An 18042-nucleotide genomic window follows, 5' to 3' on the forward strand; every position below is an offset into this window, starting at 1 on the left:
TCCCGAAGAGAAGAGGACAGACCTGGAGTGTCACCGAGACAAGATCTCGTGGCTTTACTGTGTATCTGATAGTTTTGAAAAGAGCACTTTTCCTAAGAAGCTGCTTTTGGCTTTTTTTTTTTTTTTTTTTTTTTTTTGAAGGAGATGGTCCAACATGCCAGGACTTTTGCTTTGGTTCTCTTCCCTACCTGGAGATGGGGTGGGGAGGTGCTCGAGTTGAAATAATTCTCTCTTCAAGAGATGAACTGTTGTTGATTTGGAATTATTTGCACTTAGACCCCGTGGCTTTTCGTTGCGTGCTCACACGGTATCAGGGAGTGTTTTGCAGGAGGGCTTCTGCACAGCTGGTGTTGAAAGGAAACTGGAATTCCATCCAGCTGTCTACTGGGCTTTACATAGTTGTTGACCTGGAACTATTAATTGGTAGAAATCATATGTACATTTGATCATGTAAGTGTTGTGAAAGTGTTTACAAGTGTTCTGCAAACACGCAATCAATTCAAGCACTTGGGAAACAATGTCCATATATGGACACATATTTGTGTTTGGACTTCTAGATGACTTTGTGATGCCTTACTGTGTGGATGGAGCGCAGCCGCCGTTTCCCCTCAAGCGATGCGTTCTTTTGCACTCTTTCCCTTCTGCGGAAGGATGAAGAGACCAACGCAATGTAAACGAGCACAAACGGTCCTGTCATGCCGTGGCTTTGTGGTGGTCTGCTGCGCGCGTACACACAATCATACAGAGTGTACATATGAACACACTGATTAAGCACAATCAATTTTTTTCCCCTTGCTGACCAACATTCTTTGATCTCAGTTGTGTTGGGGTGGGTGTGTGTGGTGCCTCATGGAAGAACAGCCCCAGGCAGTGTCTTTGTATTATCTGAATGCTTTGTAATGTTTCCTGTTCTGTGTTTTTGAAACACCCCTTCAGTCAGTGTTGGAGGATCCTGGGGGGGTCATATAGTTTAACAGCATTTCTATGTAATAAGTGATTCTGTTCTTTCTATGAAAGTAATCAATTTGTGTGAAAGGAACACACTTGTCTTAAAACATGGTGAAATCATGTCTGGATATGAATATTAATGTAGTTGCACAGTAGCACAATGTCTTTGACAGCCCTGCCCCCCAACCTTAAATGCCACCTTACTTACATTAGTTTAGGGTAAGGAAACTTTTGTTCAGTTTAACATGTTTGCCAATTGATTGCTTTGTACCTGCCATTAATTTGTACATCAACAGTGGTGTTGATTTACACAAAGATCTATAATTAAAATGACCAATTGTTGCCAACATTGCTGCTGCTTTGTATTACTGACCAGCTGACAGTAAATTCATACCAGAGCAAATCAATTCAGGATTGATATTTATTTCCATACTAGTTAAACTTCCCAAAACTTCTGTGAGCAAAGGAACCGTTATCTCACTGGGAGCCATTTGTCATGTAAAAGCTCTGCCCTATAAAACTCCAGGCTTTGAATCCATGCTCCTTCTGCTCTTTCCTTAAGGCCCTTACCCTGAAATTTCTTCAGTAGAAATAACCCACTTCTATATAAACAGGTAAATTGTTCCAAGTAGCTTAGTAAACATTAATTTGCCTTTGGCAAAACAAAGATGGGGGCATCAAGGTATATCACACACAGGAATGGATTCAAAAAATTTGTTCCCGTTTTACTCGACTTTTCAAGGATGAAAAGGTACTTCGTTGAAGTTAAAACAGCTGAAATAGTTAAACTGCAAGCGATGCTGCAGCGTATGAAGACCTTTTGCCAGACTCAGTGGTGCAATAATAAACAAGCGCTTCTAAGAACTCAAAGTGGGGTGCCCATGGAGCGAGGTGAGGAGATGGATGAGTAGCACAACACCATCCCACCAGTGGCTTCTCAGGAAATGCCCCTAGGAGAAGGTACAGCATTTTTCCAAGTACAGTAGGTCCTCCAAAGAGGCAGCTTACAATAATCTCAAAGACCACAGAACACTGAAAATTGTTTTTCATAAACATGACTTTTTGCCAAATGTTAAAAAAAAAATCCCACACCTAGACTAAAACCAAATATATTAAAGCTCCGTAAGATAAAGTTGCATTGTGTTCTTGCCTCCAATCTTTGGTTGCGGGGCTATCTGGTGGGCGGAGGTGGGTAGAGGAACAGGGCGCTGAAGGAGGAGGGAGATGCGCTTGAGTCTGAAAGCTCCAGCTTCCCGGCGGTCATGACCAGGCCCACCCTGTCGCCTCGCCCCAGGGCCAGAACAAGGCTGAAAGAGGCGGAGCCTCCGCAGAAGCAGCGCCGATCCCGGTCGGGCCAGTAGCCTGCGGTGACCAACCTCTGGACGCTGTGATTAGATACAGAGAGCACGGCCTCGACGCGCTCGCCCCGCTCCGCCGTAAGCACCGCACTGAGCAGGTAGCGTCCATCTACCGGTACAGTGAAGATTCCTGCAGGGGAACCGAAGAAGGTTGTCACGGGAGCCCAGTGTAAACAATGACGTGAGGAGCGAACGACGACAAAAACGGCGTGCTGAAAAATCTGCAGAAAGCATCTGATTAAAGAAGAATCCACAGTCATTATGCTGCTGTCTGCCTTTTACCACGTTTCAGAGACTCTTTCTTGCACCACACCTTGTTGCTGCTATCCAGCCCCGCACAGACAGTCTGAGTCCTTATCTGCTGCCTTGTTAGTTTAAAGTGGTCCAGTTTTTCACACTCCGACAACCATCCTTCGATGTGCTAGTGGAACAGCTTAGAGAGATGCACCGCACCCCGTGTGTGTGTGTGTGTGTGTGTACGTACACGTGTACATTTAAGCATACATACAATTCACACAATTTATGCTTTAATTTTTACACTATTCTGTTAATGTGCTGTTTAAAGTCTTGACCTCATAAATGTGAGCTGGACATGAACTCAAGTTCCTAACATGGCATCAAGTGGCAGTAACACTTCAAAGGGCATGAGAGTGCTACATTTAACAGATGAATAATGATTACAACTTGTGCCTTAAAATTCACGAGCTGTCATTTCCCTGAGCGGCAGCGATGCAGCTACCTGTGTGGGGGCTGTAGTGACCGCCGTCGTTCACCAGCACCTTGTTGAAGCGGATTAAGCCGGTCTCCCAGGAGACGGGCAGCGCCGTGAGGCCGGCTGAGAAGGATAGCTCCGCCCCTTTGGGGGAGGGGGAGACGCGGGTTACAACTCACGCGGCACACAGCTAACGTGCCCATGTACAAACACACGTCCAGCCGTGCTCGCTGGGACCGCTGCTAAAAACACACCGCTCTCCGAAACAAGCGGGAGAATCTGAGACGGCGCCGAGCGTCACCTGGAGTCACGTGACTGCGTGCCGCTGTCGTCTGGCGCGTGTGGACTCCTGTCAAAGAGAGCGGAGGGAACTATCAGCTTTACACAGGTCATATGGATTGTGCAATTTCAAGAAAAGTAGAATTGAAAAAAAATGCTGGGAACATCTTGTGGGGGAGGGGGGTACCTGGAATGATGTTCGGCTGAAAAGACACCGGCGTAAGAGAGAGGTGACCTGGGGGGGGGGGGGGGGGGAAACAAACGTGAAGATGCTGCGCCTGATCGCCATCCTGCAACGTGCTGACATTCTAGTACCGGTGTCAGCAACGAAATATAAACATGCGAGCGAGGTGTTTGTGAACAGCAGGGGCCACTGACATCACTTCCTGTTCATGTTCCGCTCACCTGGCGCCCCAGCGAAGCCTTTGAGGGTCGTCGCGCTGCCGTCGCTGTCGGGAAGCCTGGGGCTCGAGAGGCGAATGGTACCCGGGGGCCCCGCCTCCCCCGTCTCCAGGACGGGCTGCTGGGGCAGGACAGGTTCGGTTCCTGAAGTAGGGCTCCGCTCCTCCGCATTAGCAGCTGGGAACGAAAAGAGACAAAACGGGAAGAGGAACGACGCCACGTTAGGTCACGGACGTCTGCGCGTGCGGAAGAGACGAAGGGAACCGTCCCGTATCTCTCCGTCCTCCAGCCTCACGACACGGATGTAGTCGGAGACGAGAGTCACAGCGATGACTCTCTGCACGCCATCTTCTGCCTGCGCTCACGATGTGGTCAGCACTTAGCAAGAGGGTACCATCTACAGCTACGTCCAGGATGGGGGAAGACCCCTCTGTGCAAACACCAGAGAGAACACACTTTTTTTTCTTTTTCTCTTTAAAAAAATTCATACAGTGCTGAACTTTTTCTTAGTTTGTCTTTGAAATACCTCCACATGACAAGAGCAACCATATTCATGGCAACAAACAATCTTTCACAACTTTTTTTTTTTTTTTTTTTTGAAGAACTTGAATAATTCAAATCGCTTTACTTAATTTAGAGTTTTCTCCAGCTAGACATTCAACTGCAGCTAAGAGAACAGTTACAGAGTTACAACCGCCACCTCCCTGCATGAATGCTTTGATCAAGTTTCCTACCCGACGCATTTTGCCGACCCAGGAAGATGCGATGAAATGCGAAAGGATGAGCGAACGTGTCGAGGGCCGCGCGGCTCCTGCGTGCTCTTCAGCGGGTCCCCACGAGGGAACTTCACCCACCTCCAGCCAGGACTCGGTGTAATAAAGTGTTCTACGGCCATCAAATAAGGTCTCTGGTCCGAGGCCCCTTGGACCAGGTGGCGTTTACCCCTCTAGACTATTTTTGGTGCTAAAGGGGATCACGGGTCACATGCAGACGTACAGCGGAGATGCTCTTTAGCTTCGCGGTCAGGAAGAGCACAAGCCGAGAAGGTTTGCGGCATCGCGCAATTTCCTTGATGCGTTCCACCGGTCGTACGTGATCGACTGAGGCACGCTGGATGACTTGAGCCCAAACGGCGACCGGCAGCCAAGCCCTTCCGTTGAGGCGACACCTACGAACGGCCGCGTGCGGCCATTGCGACCCGTTCCGTTGGCGGCAGAACTCCGTGACCCTGCATTCTTACGCAAGGTCAGGCTTTCTAGATGACTTCCATCAGCATAAAGAAGGCGGGGAAATGCAGGACATTTACATTTATTCATTTAACAGACGCTCTCCTCCAAAGCAACATACATATCACATCCAATACAAAGTGTTCATTACATCAACAGAAAGACACTTAGATGCAGACACATGATTTACTTTCCGCCACATGAACCACTGTACGTCACACCAGTAGCTACATAAAAGTTTATCCCAATCGGGGACGAGGGGAGCGCCCGCTGCTCCGTCCCTCCTAAATTACCGAGTCCGCCTTCATCTCCTTCAATTAGCCAAGGATGTCAAATTTCTCATGTTCTCATGCCATCTTCCGTGGGAATCTGCCGTCCCCGGTCGGGGAGTCGGTGCTCTCTCATCGCGATAAACGGGCACGGACGGCGGGCCCTGTCATTAGGGGGTCAAGAAGTAGACGGCACAATTAAAAGGCACCAAAACCTGAGGTTCGCAGCGTCTCCCAGCGAGTCTCTTTGAGCGTAGTTTTCCCGCTCACTCGATAAACACTCGCAGGACACTTTGTAAACTCCAGGAACAGCTCTGTCGGGTAATGGTTTCAGAGGAATCGAGGAGGCCGCATAGTTATACGGTTACCCCCACCCAATATGGACAAGTCCACATACGGAACTGGATTTCCAACACGCCTCGGACCTATACGGAGGGGTGTCGTCCAGTTTGCTGCCGAGATCTTTTTGTTAAGCATCCGTAAGACAATATACACACACATACGCTTACTTTATGGCTATGTCCTGTGAGCACAAATCAAGGCATCTGTATAAACCAGCAATACTGTGCCAACCCCCACCAGAGCATGACTTAATAGAGGCACTCTAAGTGGATGCAGACGATGACTGCAGACGATGACTGCAGCCTCCCACCCCGCAGCCCCACGCCAAGAGGATAATGCAACCCCACCTCAGAAACAGGAAAGGGAAACTTGAGATACTACGGAGGGGTTTGCATTCCCCCCCCCCCCATCGGGAGCATTCTACGTGTGCTTTAAGACGACAAACTTCCCTCTGTGCTGAATGTGGAGGTCGGGGTACACGGTCAGGGTTTATCGCAGTCTGGGATGACCGTGTCTCGGGTGGCTAATCAATGAGGAGGCTGACTTAGAGACCCCATTTCTCCCATGACACCTCATCTCCTAATGAGGATCGCCAATGACCTCTATTGCAAGGGGGGGGGGGTTCTGAGTTGGTTCGTACCTCATTACTGAATGCACTCATTCTCGTCTCCTTCAATTAGTTTTTCCCTTGACCGCACCGGCTCTAAGTGACCCTCAGGGTAGAGTTGCAGCGCAACCCAAAAGACACACTTCGTACCGATCGCCTCATGCTTGTCTTCTGAAACATTGGTCATTAACCCCAGTTAACCCTTCACATCCCTGACCCGGAGAAGCGGCCACATGAGATGACCAGCCTCACTCTCCGAACTCATCGAGGGCCTTCATGACTAATCTTAGCTTTGATCGCATCATTTTAAAGTCTCGAGAGGGTAATTACTCTATTGATCATTAATAATCCGCAGGTGTGGGACAGCAGGGATAGCCCTTTCATCGTTTTACGCTCACTGGCATCACCATGCCGAGACAGTCATTGCCACGTGACGTTCATTAAAAATAAATTGGACTCAATGGTGCCAACTTGCATCGCATTCACACCCAACACTTCACACACACAAAAACTGCTTGACCCAAGCAGGGTCACGGCGAGCCGGAACCCAAGCCGACAACAAAGAGCGTAAGGACGGAGGGGGAGGGGACGCACCCAGGACGGGACGACGTTCTGTCACAAGGCACCCCAAGCAGGACTCGAACCCCAGACCCACCGGAGAGCAGGACCTGGCCAAGCCCGCTGCACCACCATGCCTCCCCAGTACAGCTCACGTGAGCCTAAACCAGCTACAAGCTGATGTGAATACAGTCTTACTTGAGATACGTCCGCTTGAGGCCCAAAAATCGACTTCACAAGGAGTTTCTTGAATACCTCTACTTCAAGTTACGAGGCCCAAATTTGAATTTCACACCTCCTGACGGCTGAGAAGTGCGAAACATTTAAATTTACATTTATTCATCTTGCCGATGCATTTCTCCAAAGCAATGTATGAGCTATTATCTTTTATCCAAGGTCACTTGTAGTGTTACATACACTGCACTTAATTTTCCATAATCATTCATACAGCTATATGTCAGAGTAACACAACACAACACACACCAGGAAATTTAGAGTCACTGCTCCAGCTGAAACATTTTTGGATTGCAAGAGGAAACCCACAATTTGTGAAGTAAAAGGTACATAATAGCTACGAAAGTGTACCCTTAGACAAAAATATTATTATTAATATAGGGAAACAGCCTTATGTTGAGCTATAACGAGCGTTAACCGTTGCAGTAACTGCCCATTTTAAAGGGGTTGAGTAATATTTAACAAATTGGTGTCCGTTTTATGGCTCAGGAATGAATTCCCGTTTACCATTGAAATCAATGGTAACCATTTCCTCAAGCTACGAGAACTCACCTTGCAAAGGTTTTGTGAGAAATGAATTGCGTTTGTACGACGGAAACCTAGTAGCACCCAGCGCTCAGCGTATACAGTACACCTGAAGACTGTTTCTCTGGAATTCTAGAGAATTCGGGCAAAAGTCCTAACAAAGGAGCTGACTAATATGGCAGAAAAGTGACAATGTTATAAACTGTTCTCTTCATGGTCTGGTAGGTTTGTTATTGATAAGTTTAATAGAGTACATTTTTCAAATGGTCATGTAACAATAAGACATCAATGTCTTTGTTTTTTACATTCAAAAGTATTGTACCAAAAATGTTTATTATATAAACATATTATAAAAAAGTTCAGACAGACATTTTTATAAATAGGCAAAAACTTTGGCAAAAATAGGTTGCTTTGCATAACATGAGAAAAAGCAAATTCCACCGCCATTCAATTTTGCCAGCATGGCACAATACCAGCTCCTTGCTGTGGATTCAGAACATCATGATGTGGAATTAGAATTTTTACACCCCAGTGGTTCAATGCTTCACTTTTTCAATCAAGAAATGGCAAGATTTCTGTCCACTGCATTTAGTGGTCAACTAGAGGTTGTTCTTTTATAAAGCCTGACAGCCAAGACCCCAGTCTGTCAAAACATGTAGTGAAATTGGGCTTAAACAAAAAAAATCTGAATTATGAGGGGTGGGGGGGAAAAAAAAAAAAATCTTGTTTTATCCTGGATATCAAGAATGCGTGAGGAAGCTCTGCTGGGGCTGAAGGATGCGACATGCAGGGAACACGAGTTCTTCCCACCACACTGGCACATATCCCACAATAAATATGACAGTAAATTCAGAAGAAACTAAGCGGTTCCACTGGTATTTCAAACAGCTGTTTTACTGGAGCTTGGATGGATGAAGAGGCTCCGCAGCATCCAGATCACTCTGGCTAACGATCATCCCTCAAGTTGATGAGTAATACCACAAACATTTACTTTAATGTTTTTCTCACTTAGTACTTAGCTCTGTACTGTATGCTTCTCCGAGGCTTGTCTCCACGCCAGCCGACATGCGACGCTTCTTACAAATTGTACCTCTCCAAGAGTTAATGGGAACAAAAGAGTTCACGGACACCGCTGGGAGAAGTTATTACGTTACCGATACGTCGAACAAGATCTGACATGGGGGCGGGCTACCTCACAGACACTGAAAGGCCATGAGGTCTTCGTTAAACTACTGTATACAGCATCACATCTGCGGGCAGTTCTAAGTTCTTTATGACTTAAGCACCAAACAAAACGTGGGATCAATTTGCAGATGTTTTTTCTCCATATCATGAAGTCAGCAATATGCGCAAGAACACCTCACCGATCGAAAGATACATAAAAGAGCCATCATTTATGTGAAGTTTCCCCCCCCCCCCAAGAGAATTTACACAGTACACTGTGGGCTACTTACAGCCATTTACCCATTTACGCACACTGGCTGAAGCCGCTCAGTAATGCTGGAGGGGGAATGGACACACCCAGCATGGAACGCCAGTCCATCACAAGGCACCCCCAGCGGGACTTGAATCCCAGAGCCACCAGAGAGTGGGACCCAGCCAAGCCCGCTGCGCCACTGTACCCCCGACCCATTTACAGAGCTGGACAATATTTACTCTACCATTATAGCGTAATTAACTTGATCAAGGGACCTACAGCAGAAGCAGGGATTCAAACCTGGCTCGGTTGCAGCCACTGCACAAATATACTGTATGTTGCAGAGGATATGCGACATGTCCACTCGTCACAGGTTTCCGATCACAGGTAATTTGGCAGTAAAGGACAGGGAGTTGTAAACTTGCATTTTGCTAGTTTGAGTCTGTTGTAGTAGCCTTGACCTGTAGGTACCCTGAACTGTTTCAGGAAAAGCTGTACAGACAGATCAAGTAATGAGCCGCTTTGAGAAAACCCGAAGCTAAGAAATTAATTAAAAGCAAATCAGTGAGCAGTTCCCAAAGCCAGACTTTGACATTTTGTGTTACCTCTGTACACCACACTAACATCGTACCTGCGAGCTTCTCCGTGAGATTGCGCTTATCTGGATACCAAACGTAAAGGCGGCGATACGTGCTGACCGCGCAGCCTCCGTACCCACAGAGAGCCCCCTCTCCGTGACCGCACACCACGTTCGATCCCGGGCCTGTCCTGCGAGAAATGTCCTTCTCGCAGAAGGCTGCGAATGGGGAGGTTAACACTTCACTGACCTCACCGCACACACCTAAAAGTTCCCTCTCGTCCCTCCCCGTAAAGCAGTCGAAATGCTGCGTTCTCAAACTCAAACATCCTAACTTGTCCGAAACTAAATATGCTGTTACTAGGGACTACATCAGCGCTTAAAATATTTTATCAGAAGCTTTTGTTTTCTGTCTTACTAGCAACCAGCTTTGCAGTAGCTATGAAAAGGACAGCAGCAGTCATTGTTGTCCAAAATACACCGGTAACCACCGGAACTCAAAGTAAAAATAGAGGTTTGTACAGAACAGTGCTTTTTAGAAAGGACGGTGGAGCTTTTGAATGACATCATACCGTTGCACTCGCCAACATACAGCAACTTTTCCTTGGCAAACTCCTCGCTTTATTATCCATGAAATCCTAAAAAGCACAGCCACTAAGTGAGTCACATTGAGCTGGAAGGAGAACAAGGACTCACACTCCTAAACTCAATGAGTTCGCTCCTCATCACATCCCAATCCCCAAGATGGGGCAGTGGAACAGTCCATTCCATCACCCCTTGACACCATGACCACCTGACCAGGGTAAGCAAAGTGCCATTGTTCTATTGTGACACGAGTGTTGTTTGAAACCCTTCTCTGTAACATAGGTCTGATTTTGGGGGGAAAAGATGAACACCAGATGGGCGGATTTGTACCACTGCAGTGAGACCCATTTACGGGCCAAGAGTTGCACAACTCAAAAAATACTGTAGTTAAAATAGCCACGTGTGTCCAATCCCCCCTGCAAGGATGGCGTCAGGGGTCTCTTAATGGAAATAGCTTTCGGGGAAAAGAAAGAGCTTAAAAAAAGCCATTTCAATCATTCGTAAGGAACACAGACCATCACCATGCTCTCCTAGGATTGCTCCTGCTATCAACTCATATTTTGAAAAAGCACTCACTGACAAAGCCTAGATGGCAGATTATAAGACTCAACAGCTGAAGAGAAAACTCTTGCTGTTACTACTTTAACTCATTCCGCACATATGGACAGGTAATAGTCAACAGCTGACTGAACGCAAGCATTTCTTAAGGAAAAAAGCAACATGCATCCAGCAGCTTTGTGACTTACTTGGGCTGGAGGCTGGTTTGGCTTCCAGATCTTGTTGTCCTTTGCTGATTTGAGGGAGTTGGGTCTGGACTTTCTGGAAGGAACCCCTAAGACCACTGATATCCCTGGAATGGGTCCTCAGAGTGCTGTTGATCTGGTGGACGCATATCCACAGCTTGGTTACATGTCTGTTCAGGCCCTCCTTGATCCTCTGCAGGCTGCCAGCAACACCATCCAGCTTGCCGCACACGGCTTCCATGTTAGCAACCCGGCTACCCACTCCAGAGACTTCCTTGCGGGTCCTCTCGGTGGTCTCCCTGCACTGGTCCAGCTCTGTCATGAGCTGACTGACTACCTGCTCTAGTCGGTCCTCCATCTTTTCCACGTCGCTCCTGTTGACGGCCACCTGGGATACGTGCCTGTCCAGCAGCTCCCGCAGTTCGCTGGCTCCAGTCTGGCCACAGGTGGAGTTGACCTGCTGGAGGCCAAGCCAGTAGCTGCTCAGTGTATCACCCAAGTAACTGACGATGCCCTGGAGAACCCCAAATTCAACCCTAAAGGAGCCAAACTCACCCTGAACATTGGCAAGTTGGTTGCTGTTATGCTGACTAGTCTGCAGCTGCCTCCTGATAATTTCCTTTAGTTTTATGAGCTCGTCAGAGTTGCTTTCTACATAAGACTGTATCATATCCAGGTTGCCTTTGTAAATATGGAGATCCTGTGCAACTTTATCTGCATCTCCTGTTTCTGACTTGCACTTCACAGCACATGACTGACTCAGGGCGTTCAACCGCTCTTCCAAACCCTGGACAAGAAGCTTGTTGGATTCCATCTCATTCTGTAAACCTTCCACTTTCTGACTTATCACCCCAGAGAAGGAGCTGTTGTTCATCTGACGTAGCACAGTGGTGAGTTGGCCCTCCATAGCACCAAGTCTCACAGAGAACAGCTCCCGAAGCATGGCCACCTCCTCTGTAATAATTTGACTTAACTTCTCCTCTACGTAAAAACAGTGCACCTCTGCGTTTCTTTCGCTTATGTTGAGCCGGGCCTTTAGATCCTCCAGACGTTCACTGAAAAAACCATCCACTTCCAGTGGTGCGGACCGGTGTTCCATCTCACCATCCAACCTAGCATTGAGAGCCTGATGGGCTTCTGCTATCCTCTCCACCTCCTTTTGGAGGTCCCTTATATCTGATGGTCGCTCATCTGTAATAGATAGGGCTTTGGTCTGAACCTCACTTAGGTCAAGCCGGAGGTCATGGATCTCCTTCCTAAGGTCAGCCTCCTTAGAGTCAAGAAGCTCAGCCAAGCTGAGATAGCTGGTCTCATGCTCCTCGCACTCCTCCTGCACAGACAAGATCTTGTACTCACAGGAGTTCTTCATGTCAGCCATTTTTATCTCCATACCCTCCATTAGCTCCTCTCTTATCTCTTTGAGCTTGTCGTCAGTGTAGGCTAGGAGAGCTTCCTGAGATGGTGGAGTAGGAGCCGGAGCAATTTCCAAAGGCTCGTGGTTAGCCTCCATAAGAAGCCGTAGTTGACCTTCGTGTGTCGACACCGTGACCCGGAGCTCCTCCAGGGCCTCACTCTTACTCTTCAGGTCAGCTGTCACATCACTGAGCTTTGTCCTCATTTCTTCCATTTCCCCAGGCCCCCCTCCAGGCCCTTGGGTCGGTAATTTAATGCTTTCAGTGGCGCCGGTAAGCAATGTGTCAGACAGACGAAGGTCACTGATAAGCTTCACAAGCATCTTGCTAGTGTCCTCCTGGATTGTGACCCGTAGGTTCTCGGTCATGCCCGTCATGGCCGCCTGCAGGTCTAGCACAGTCTGGGAAAGACGCTGTACTTCATCCTCCAGGTAATGTACTCTATCTCCACCCTGTGGCTGCTGGCCATGAAACCCTGTCTCCCTTACCTCTGGCCCTTAAAAAAAAAACACACAACACCAACAACAACAACAAAACACACATTAAAATGCGGGCAATCAAAGTTTTCTTAAGGTTTTTTTTTTTTTTTTTTTTTAAGTACAACCTGTTTTGATTTGCAACTAAGTATCTTTGAGATAAAGTATAACATACAGTTCTAGTGAAAAGCTGGAGAACAGTTGCTAGAAATTAGTCCCCCTCATAACTTGACATTTTACATCCAGGGTATTAGTTTGAGGTGTCTACCACTTGCTTTCTCTGCCAGATAGTTCTTATCTTACTGAAGAATGGCCTGTTGAATCGTAACCCTTGTGGAATGGCAAGCCTCCGAAGCATGCCGTGATAGCCATACTGGTTGAGACTGGACATTGTACAGATCACCAACTCTATGATCAACATAGCAGCCCCAAGACCATCACCCTACCACCTCCATGTTGGACAGTGAGAGCCACACAAGTATAACCCATGAGCCTATCCTCAGCATCTTACAAATATTCAGCAGCTAAACCCATGTATGTAAAATTTTGAGTCGTCAGTCCATAAGACTGACTTCCATTCCTTAAATGTTTTTTGGCTCAGGCAAGCATGGTCTCAAGCACGCGTACTCAAGCTTTTGACTGGTCTGTACATGCTGCTGCCAAATTTAAGTTACCTTGCAATGAGGGAGTGATTTAGACCTGGAACACCAGGAAAGATACCTTCTCATCTTTGCAGCAACTTCAGTTAAACAATCAGAAGTAAAAAGTTCAATTCCTGATGTAGTGGACACACACCATAATCATATGGTCTTTGTGGGGTATGCGTTTTTTCAATGCAATACTTGAGATGGGAGCTTCATCACTCCAATGTCTTACTCTGCACTTGTTCCACCTGCCCCAGGCTGGGAGGGGGTGAGTGGGATGCTGGCGGTGCCTGCCTGGGCGGGCTGTCTTTCAGCTCCTTGCAGTCTGGACCCTGGTGTCCTGGACAGCATCGCCATTCCAGTTCTGTAACCATCTTGTACCCAATCTTGTATGTGGGTCGGAAGCGTGTCCGGTACCTGTTCCATGGTGGACGGGGTGAGCTGGCTTCACTCAACACTAGCTGTGCGTTATACTTAAAAGCTGCAAGATTTAAGAAATGTAAAGTCTGCAAAACCTATTGTGAATATTCATTTCACAAACATTTGTAAATCAACTGTAATCAATCCATTAAGCATTTGCTAAAAAAAAAATCCATAATATCACCATTAACATTAAGCAGGCATCCTTTTCCTTCAAAGATATGCACATGGCCTGCTGTTTACACATTGACACATCTGAACATTTACTAACACAGTTCCCTTACTTTTGCCAGAGGGCCATACAGAGAGCTCAGAAGACAACTTCCAAAAAAAAAAAAAAAAAAAAGATTAAGAAAGAATATGATACAATACAGAACATGACTCTTGCTATTAATTTCCAAAAACTACATTCATACAAACCACTGTTCATCCTCTCACGACAGGAATAATGGGGGTATGATTGCCTGGATATGCTACTGTTATCCCAATATATCATATATGTTATTTTCAAAAAAATAATTTGATATATTATTTACATATAACAAGACTGTTTTAAAGAGTTGTATCATTATAAATCACTTCAAAAACTTACATTAAGTGATTTTAACTATTGTTTAATTTTGCATATTAAACAGCCACTTGGGAGAAAAATGAATGATCATGATGCAGAATTTGAGACACTGACATACAAATTTTAATTTATAGTATAATATTTGTTACTAAAAGCTTTATAACAGTAAATCACTTGACACAGATGTCCAAAACAATTGCCAGGGTTAACCCCATAAATAAATTTGGACTTCATAATCAAACTACATGACTTCAGAAAAGCAGACAACTGTTCCTAGAATAACAAAAATAAACCATTTTATATCTGACCAAGCTGCAGAAAACAAAGATCTTTTCTTTCCATCAAATGTCAAAGTCTTGCCCCTAACCGTAAATCAGTGTGCTGCATAATTTCACCCAAGACAGCCAGAGAATTCGGGATTCCTGCACCAAAACTCCCTTCATGACAACAAATTCCAGAGTGGTTTGCACTCTGGGTCTGTATTAATTTAATTCAGTTTAAATGCAACTCTTTACAGCGTCCACAATTTACGCCCTGTCAAATATTGGGTACAATGCAATCTTCTGCTCCATCACAGCTCCCTTGTGGCAGTCCAGCTTGATGGGAAAACACATAAAAGAAAATTGGATGAAGATTTTGTTAATGCCTTGGAGACTGCCCAGAGTCAACTGTTAGTTTATCATGACAACCAGAAGGGAAGCTGGACAAAGAATAGTTTCTAAGAAAGAAAACTATGCTAGGATATTGTTTATGATTTGGAGCGAGGAAAAAAAAAAAAGATGTCCATTCATGTGGCGGAGAAGAAGAAGAAGATGTCACTTTTTATCTGGGTTAACCTATTGGTCATTCATTTCATTTATTCACTTAGCAAATACTTTTCTCCAAAGCAACTTCCAGTGAACCCTGTGCAGTAGTGTTTATAAGCCCACAAGTTATTCACCAAGGTGACTTACATTGCTAGATACACTACTTACAATGAGTCACTCATCCATATACCAGTGAAACACAAACACACACATACACACACACACACACACACACACACACTATGGAAGATATCACAGTCACCAATCCACTTAAGGAGCATGTCTTTAGAGTATGGGAGGAAACCAACACCTGGTAGAAACCCACGCAAACGTGGAGAGAACATGCAAACTTCACACAGACTGAGCGGGAATCAAACCCATGTCCTCTCGCACCACCTAGGTGCTCTGAGACAGTAAGGTTACTCATTGTGACACCATGCCACGCAGAAAGTTGGAACTGAATGTCAGCTACAAACAAAACACAAATTTGCACCATTACATTTATTAATTTAGCTGATGCTTTTCTCCAAAGTGATGTGCATCTCAGGGAAAGCAAGGCTGCATTTTAAAACAGATGGAAAGCTTTAAATACAAAACAGATGATTTCTGAAACACAGTTAGTTTGTCCAATACCACCATTTTTGCTATGGCATATCACAAAAGAAGCTGCACGTAGAGTCGAGAAGGATAGGTGATTGTGACAGATACTGTAACGAGAAGATCAGGAGAGAAGTGGGTCTGAAAGTTGTGTTTTGAGACCCTTCTTTCATGCTGAAAGGGATTCAGGAGTTCTGAGTGGCAATAGGCGCTCATTCCATCACATTAGGTCCAAACCAAATGACCTACGCAGACTTTCACTTTTGGACCCCTTGTGAGTGAGATCATAAGAGGTGAAGGAGTGACAGTTCCCTTGCTCGAGTGTAGGGTGCCTCAGGTCTTGTAGGTAAGCCCAAGTTTTCTGAGTAGAAGTCTCCAAAGGGCTTTATTGTACAGTTTTTTTTTTCCAAAACAAAAGTAGTTAACTGGAATTAATCCAGTACAACCTCTAGCAGTAAGAATGAGGTGAAGCAAGCTGTGAGATGAGCAACAAACACAAAGAACATGTTGAAGGAGGGTTTGTCTTCCTAAGTATCACTGCATTCCCACACTGAAAGAGTAACAAAAGGGGGAACTGAGATTTTCAGCCAAATCAATCAATTTCACAACATAAATTAAATTTTTCCACCAACACAGATTTCACATCTGCCTTGTGATCTAAATGATGTATAAAGTGGAGACAGAAAAAGCTAAACTAAACAGAAGGAGATGAAAAGCAGTGAAAACACAACAGAAGCTGAAAAAAGATTAATACGCAACCAGCTTATATCTGCGACTAAACTATAAAGCCATTAAGAAATCAGGTTTTAGAAACCATGTTTAAAAAAAAAAAAAAAAAAAAAAAAAAAAAAAACATTCATTTGTTCAACTTAAAGACTGGCCAGTCTTTGCTTAATGGGTTAAAGCCATCAGTCAGTGTCATTACTGATCACCGTCTCGGTTTAAACGTGTTTTTATTGTGTTTTGTGACCCAAAGCTCTTCTCCGGACCAATCATGAACTGAAAGAGGCTTCCACCCAGGGCTCGCAGGACACTTACATCACCGGGCGCGCGCAGTCGGGCCAGCGCGCGGGGCAGGGCGCGAGCTCCGGCTCCACGAAGCTCTCGGTGGCGCCCAGCACGGCGCACGTGACGTTCCTGTGCACGACGTGCGCGCACCAGTTCCTGCGATTTAACGTCATTTTCGTTTCGTGAGCGAAACACGCTTTGCGTTACAAGTTACAGCGCAAGTGGCTGGAAATTCTGCACACATTTTACATGGATTGAGAAAGAGGAAAAAAAAAAAAAAAAACATCCTGTCTATAATTTTTACCCAACAGTGCTCAGGAATTTGCTTAATGATCTCTGCACTACAAATTATTGCTCAATTTTCAGCAATTTTCAAAGTGTTTAGAAATTGGGGCTTACACACGCATTAATCAAGGCTGTTTCGTCACACAGCATAAAGAGGTACAAAAAAAAATAAAAAATAAAAAAAAAATAAGAAGAAAAACATACACAGCTAGGGAGGTGCGGCCGGGTACTCACTTGCTGCCGTGTTTGTGAGCGGTGCCGGAGGAGTAAGCAGCGCCCTGAAACAAGCTGTACCGTGATGGAGTTCCACTGGTAAAAGGGCTGTGGAACAGCAGGGTAAAGAGGATGATGATGATGATGATGATGAGTTGAAGCGCGGGCTTCATTATCTTGTGTGCAGATAAGTCAGATGCGCGAGTCTGTGTGTAAGACCCTAAGAGCCTCTCTCTCCTCCTTTCCTTTCCTCGGCCCGGGAGTCACACTGACTCCGCGAACGCCCCACATCAACTTTTTAAAACTCTTCCTCCAGGGAAGGAAAAAAAAAAAAAAAAGAACAACTGGAGAAAACGTAAAGTCTCCGGTGTGCACGAGCCCCGAAGAACCCACCCCCCGAGTGCTAGAGCGAAGAGGGGAAAAGAGAAAAAAAAAAAAAAAAAAAAAAAAAAAAAGCGCACGAGACGCGGAGTCTAAGTCTTCCTCACGTAGTCGCGCGCTTCGTTCGCTGCCCTTGTTTTACGTGATAAAATGCCGACTTTGTAACCGTTTCCGATAGAAGTTCCACTCATAAACAACTGTAACAATAATGTAGTCACTCCGAATGGACACGTGAACGAAAATAATTTTTGAAAAAATTAGAGGGTTATTTATGTTAATTAAAAAATACCATAATTTATTTGGTGCCATGCTAAAAAAAAAAAAAAAAAATATACGTAATGCGACAATAGATATCACAATTTTGTAAATGCATGTTTGCACAGGATGTGTTAGAAGAGCTAACAGACAAACGTTGGGTTTATTTTGTGCTTTTGCAGCTGAGCCTCA

General features: G+C 45.5%; 1 protein-coding gene across 2 annotated transcripts; it reads right to left on the reverse strand.

Annotated features, from left to right (window-relative positions):
* On the reverse strand, nt 1-17620 carry LOC108937083 (EMILIN-2-like). Of its 2 annotated transcripts, XM_018756837.2 has the most exons (9): nt 17236-17620; nt 16747-16872; nt 13547-13731; nt 10786-12690; nt 3703-3876; nt 3485-3532; nt 3320-3367; nt 3046-3162; nt 1-2436 (listed from the first exon to the last, which is right to left on the reverse strand). In XM_018756837.2, the coding sequence occupies exons 1-9, from the start codon at nt 17385-17387 to the stop codon at nt 2120-2122; spliced, it is 3072 nt and encodes a 1023-aa protein (XP_018612353.2). In that variant the 5' UTR covers nt 17388-17620; the 3' UTR covers nt 1-2119. The 2 variants fall into 2 exon arrangements, with proteins under 2 accessions (XP_018612353.2, XP_018612354.2); XM_018756838.2 differs by lacking the exon at nt 3485-3532.
* Between the last annotated feature and the right edge of the window lie 422 nt (nt 17621-18042).

Source organism: Scleropages formosus, chromosome 9 (assembly GCF_900964775.1).
Source record: "Scleropages formosus chromosome 9, fSclFor1.1, whole genome shotgun sequence".
In the NCBI taxonomy this organism is placed as follows: domain Eukaryota; kingdom Metazoa; phylum Chordata; class Actinopteri; order Osteoglossiformes; family Osteoglossidae; genus Scleropages; species Scleropages formosus.

Excerpts from the sequence above, each read along its gene's own strand:
- LOC108937083 (XM_018756837.2), bottom strand. The coding sequence starts at position 17,387 with ATGAAGCCCGCGCTTCAACTCATCATCATCATCATCATCATCCTCTTT. Across the intron at positions 3,533-3,702 it reads AGGCTTCGCTGGGGCGCCAG|GTCACCTCTCTCTTACGCCG; the intron begins GTGAGCGGAACA and ends CCCCCCCCCCAG. Across the intron at positions 3,163-3,319 it reads ACGCAGTCACGTGACTCCAG|GGGCGGAGCTATCCTTCTCA; the intron begins GTGACGCTCGGC and ends CCTCCCCCAAAG.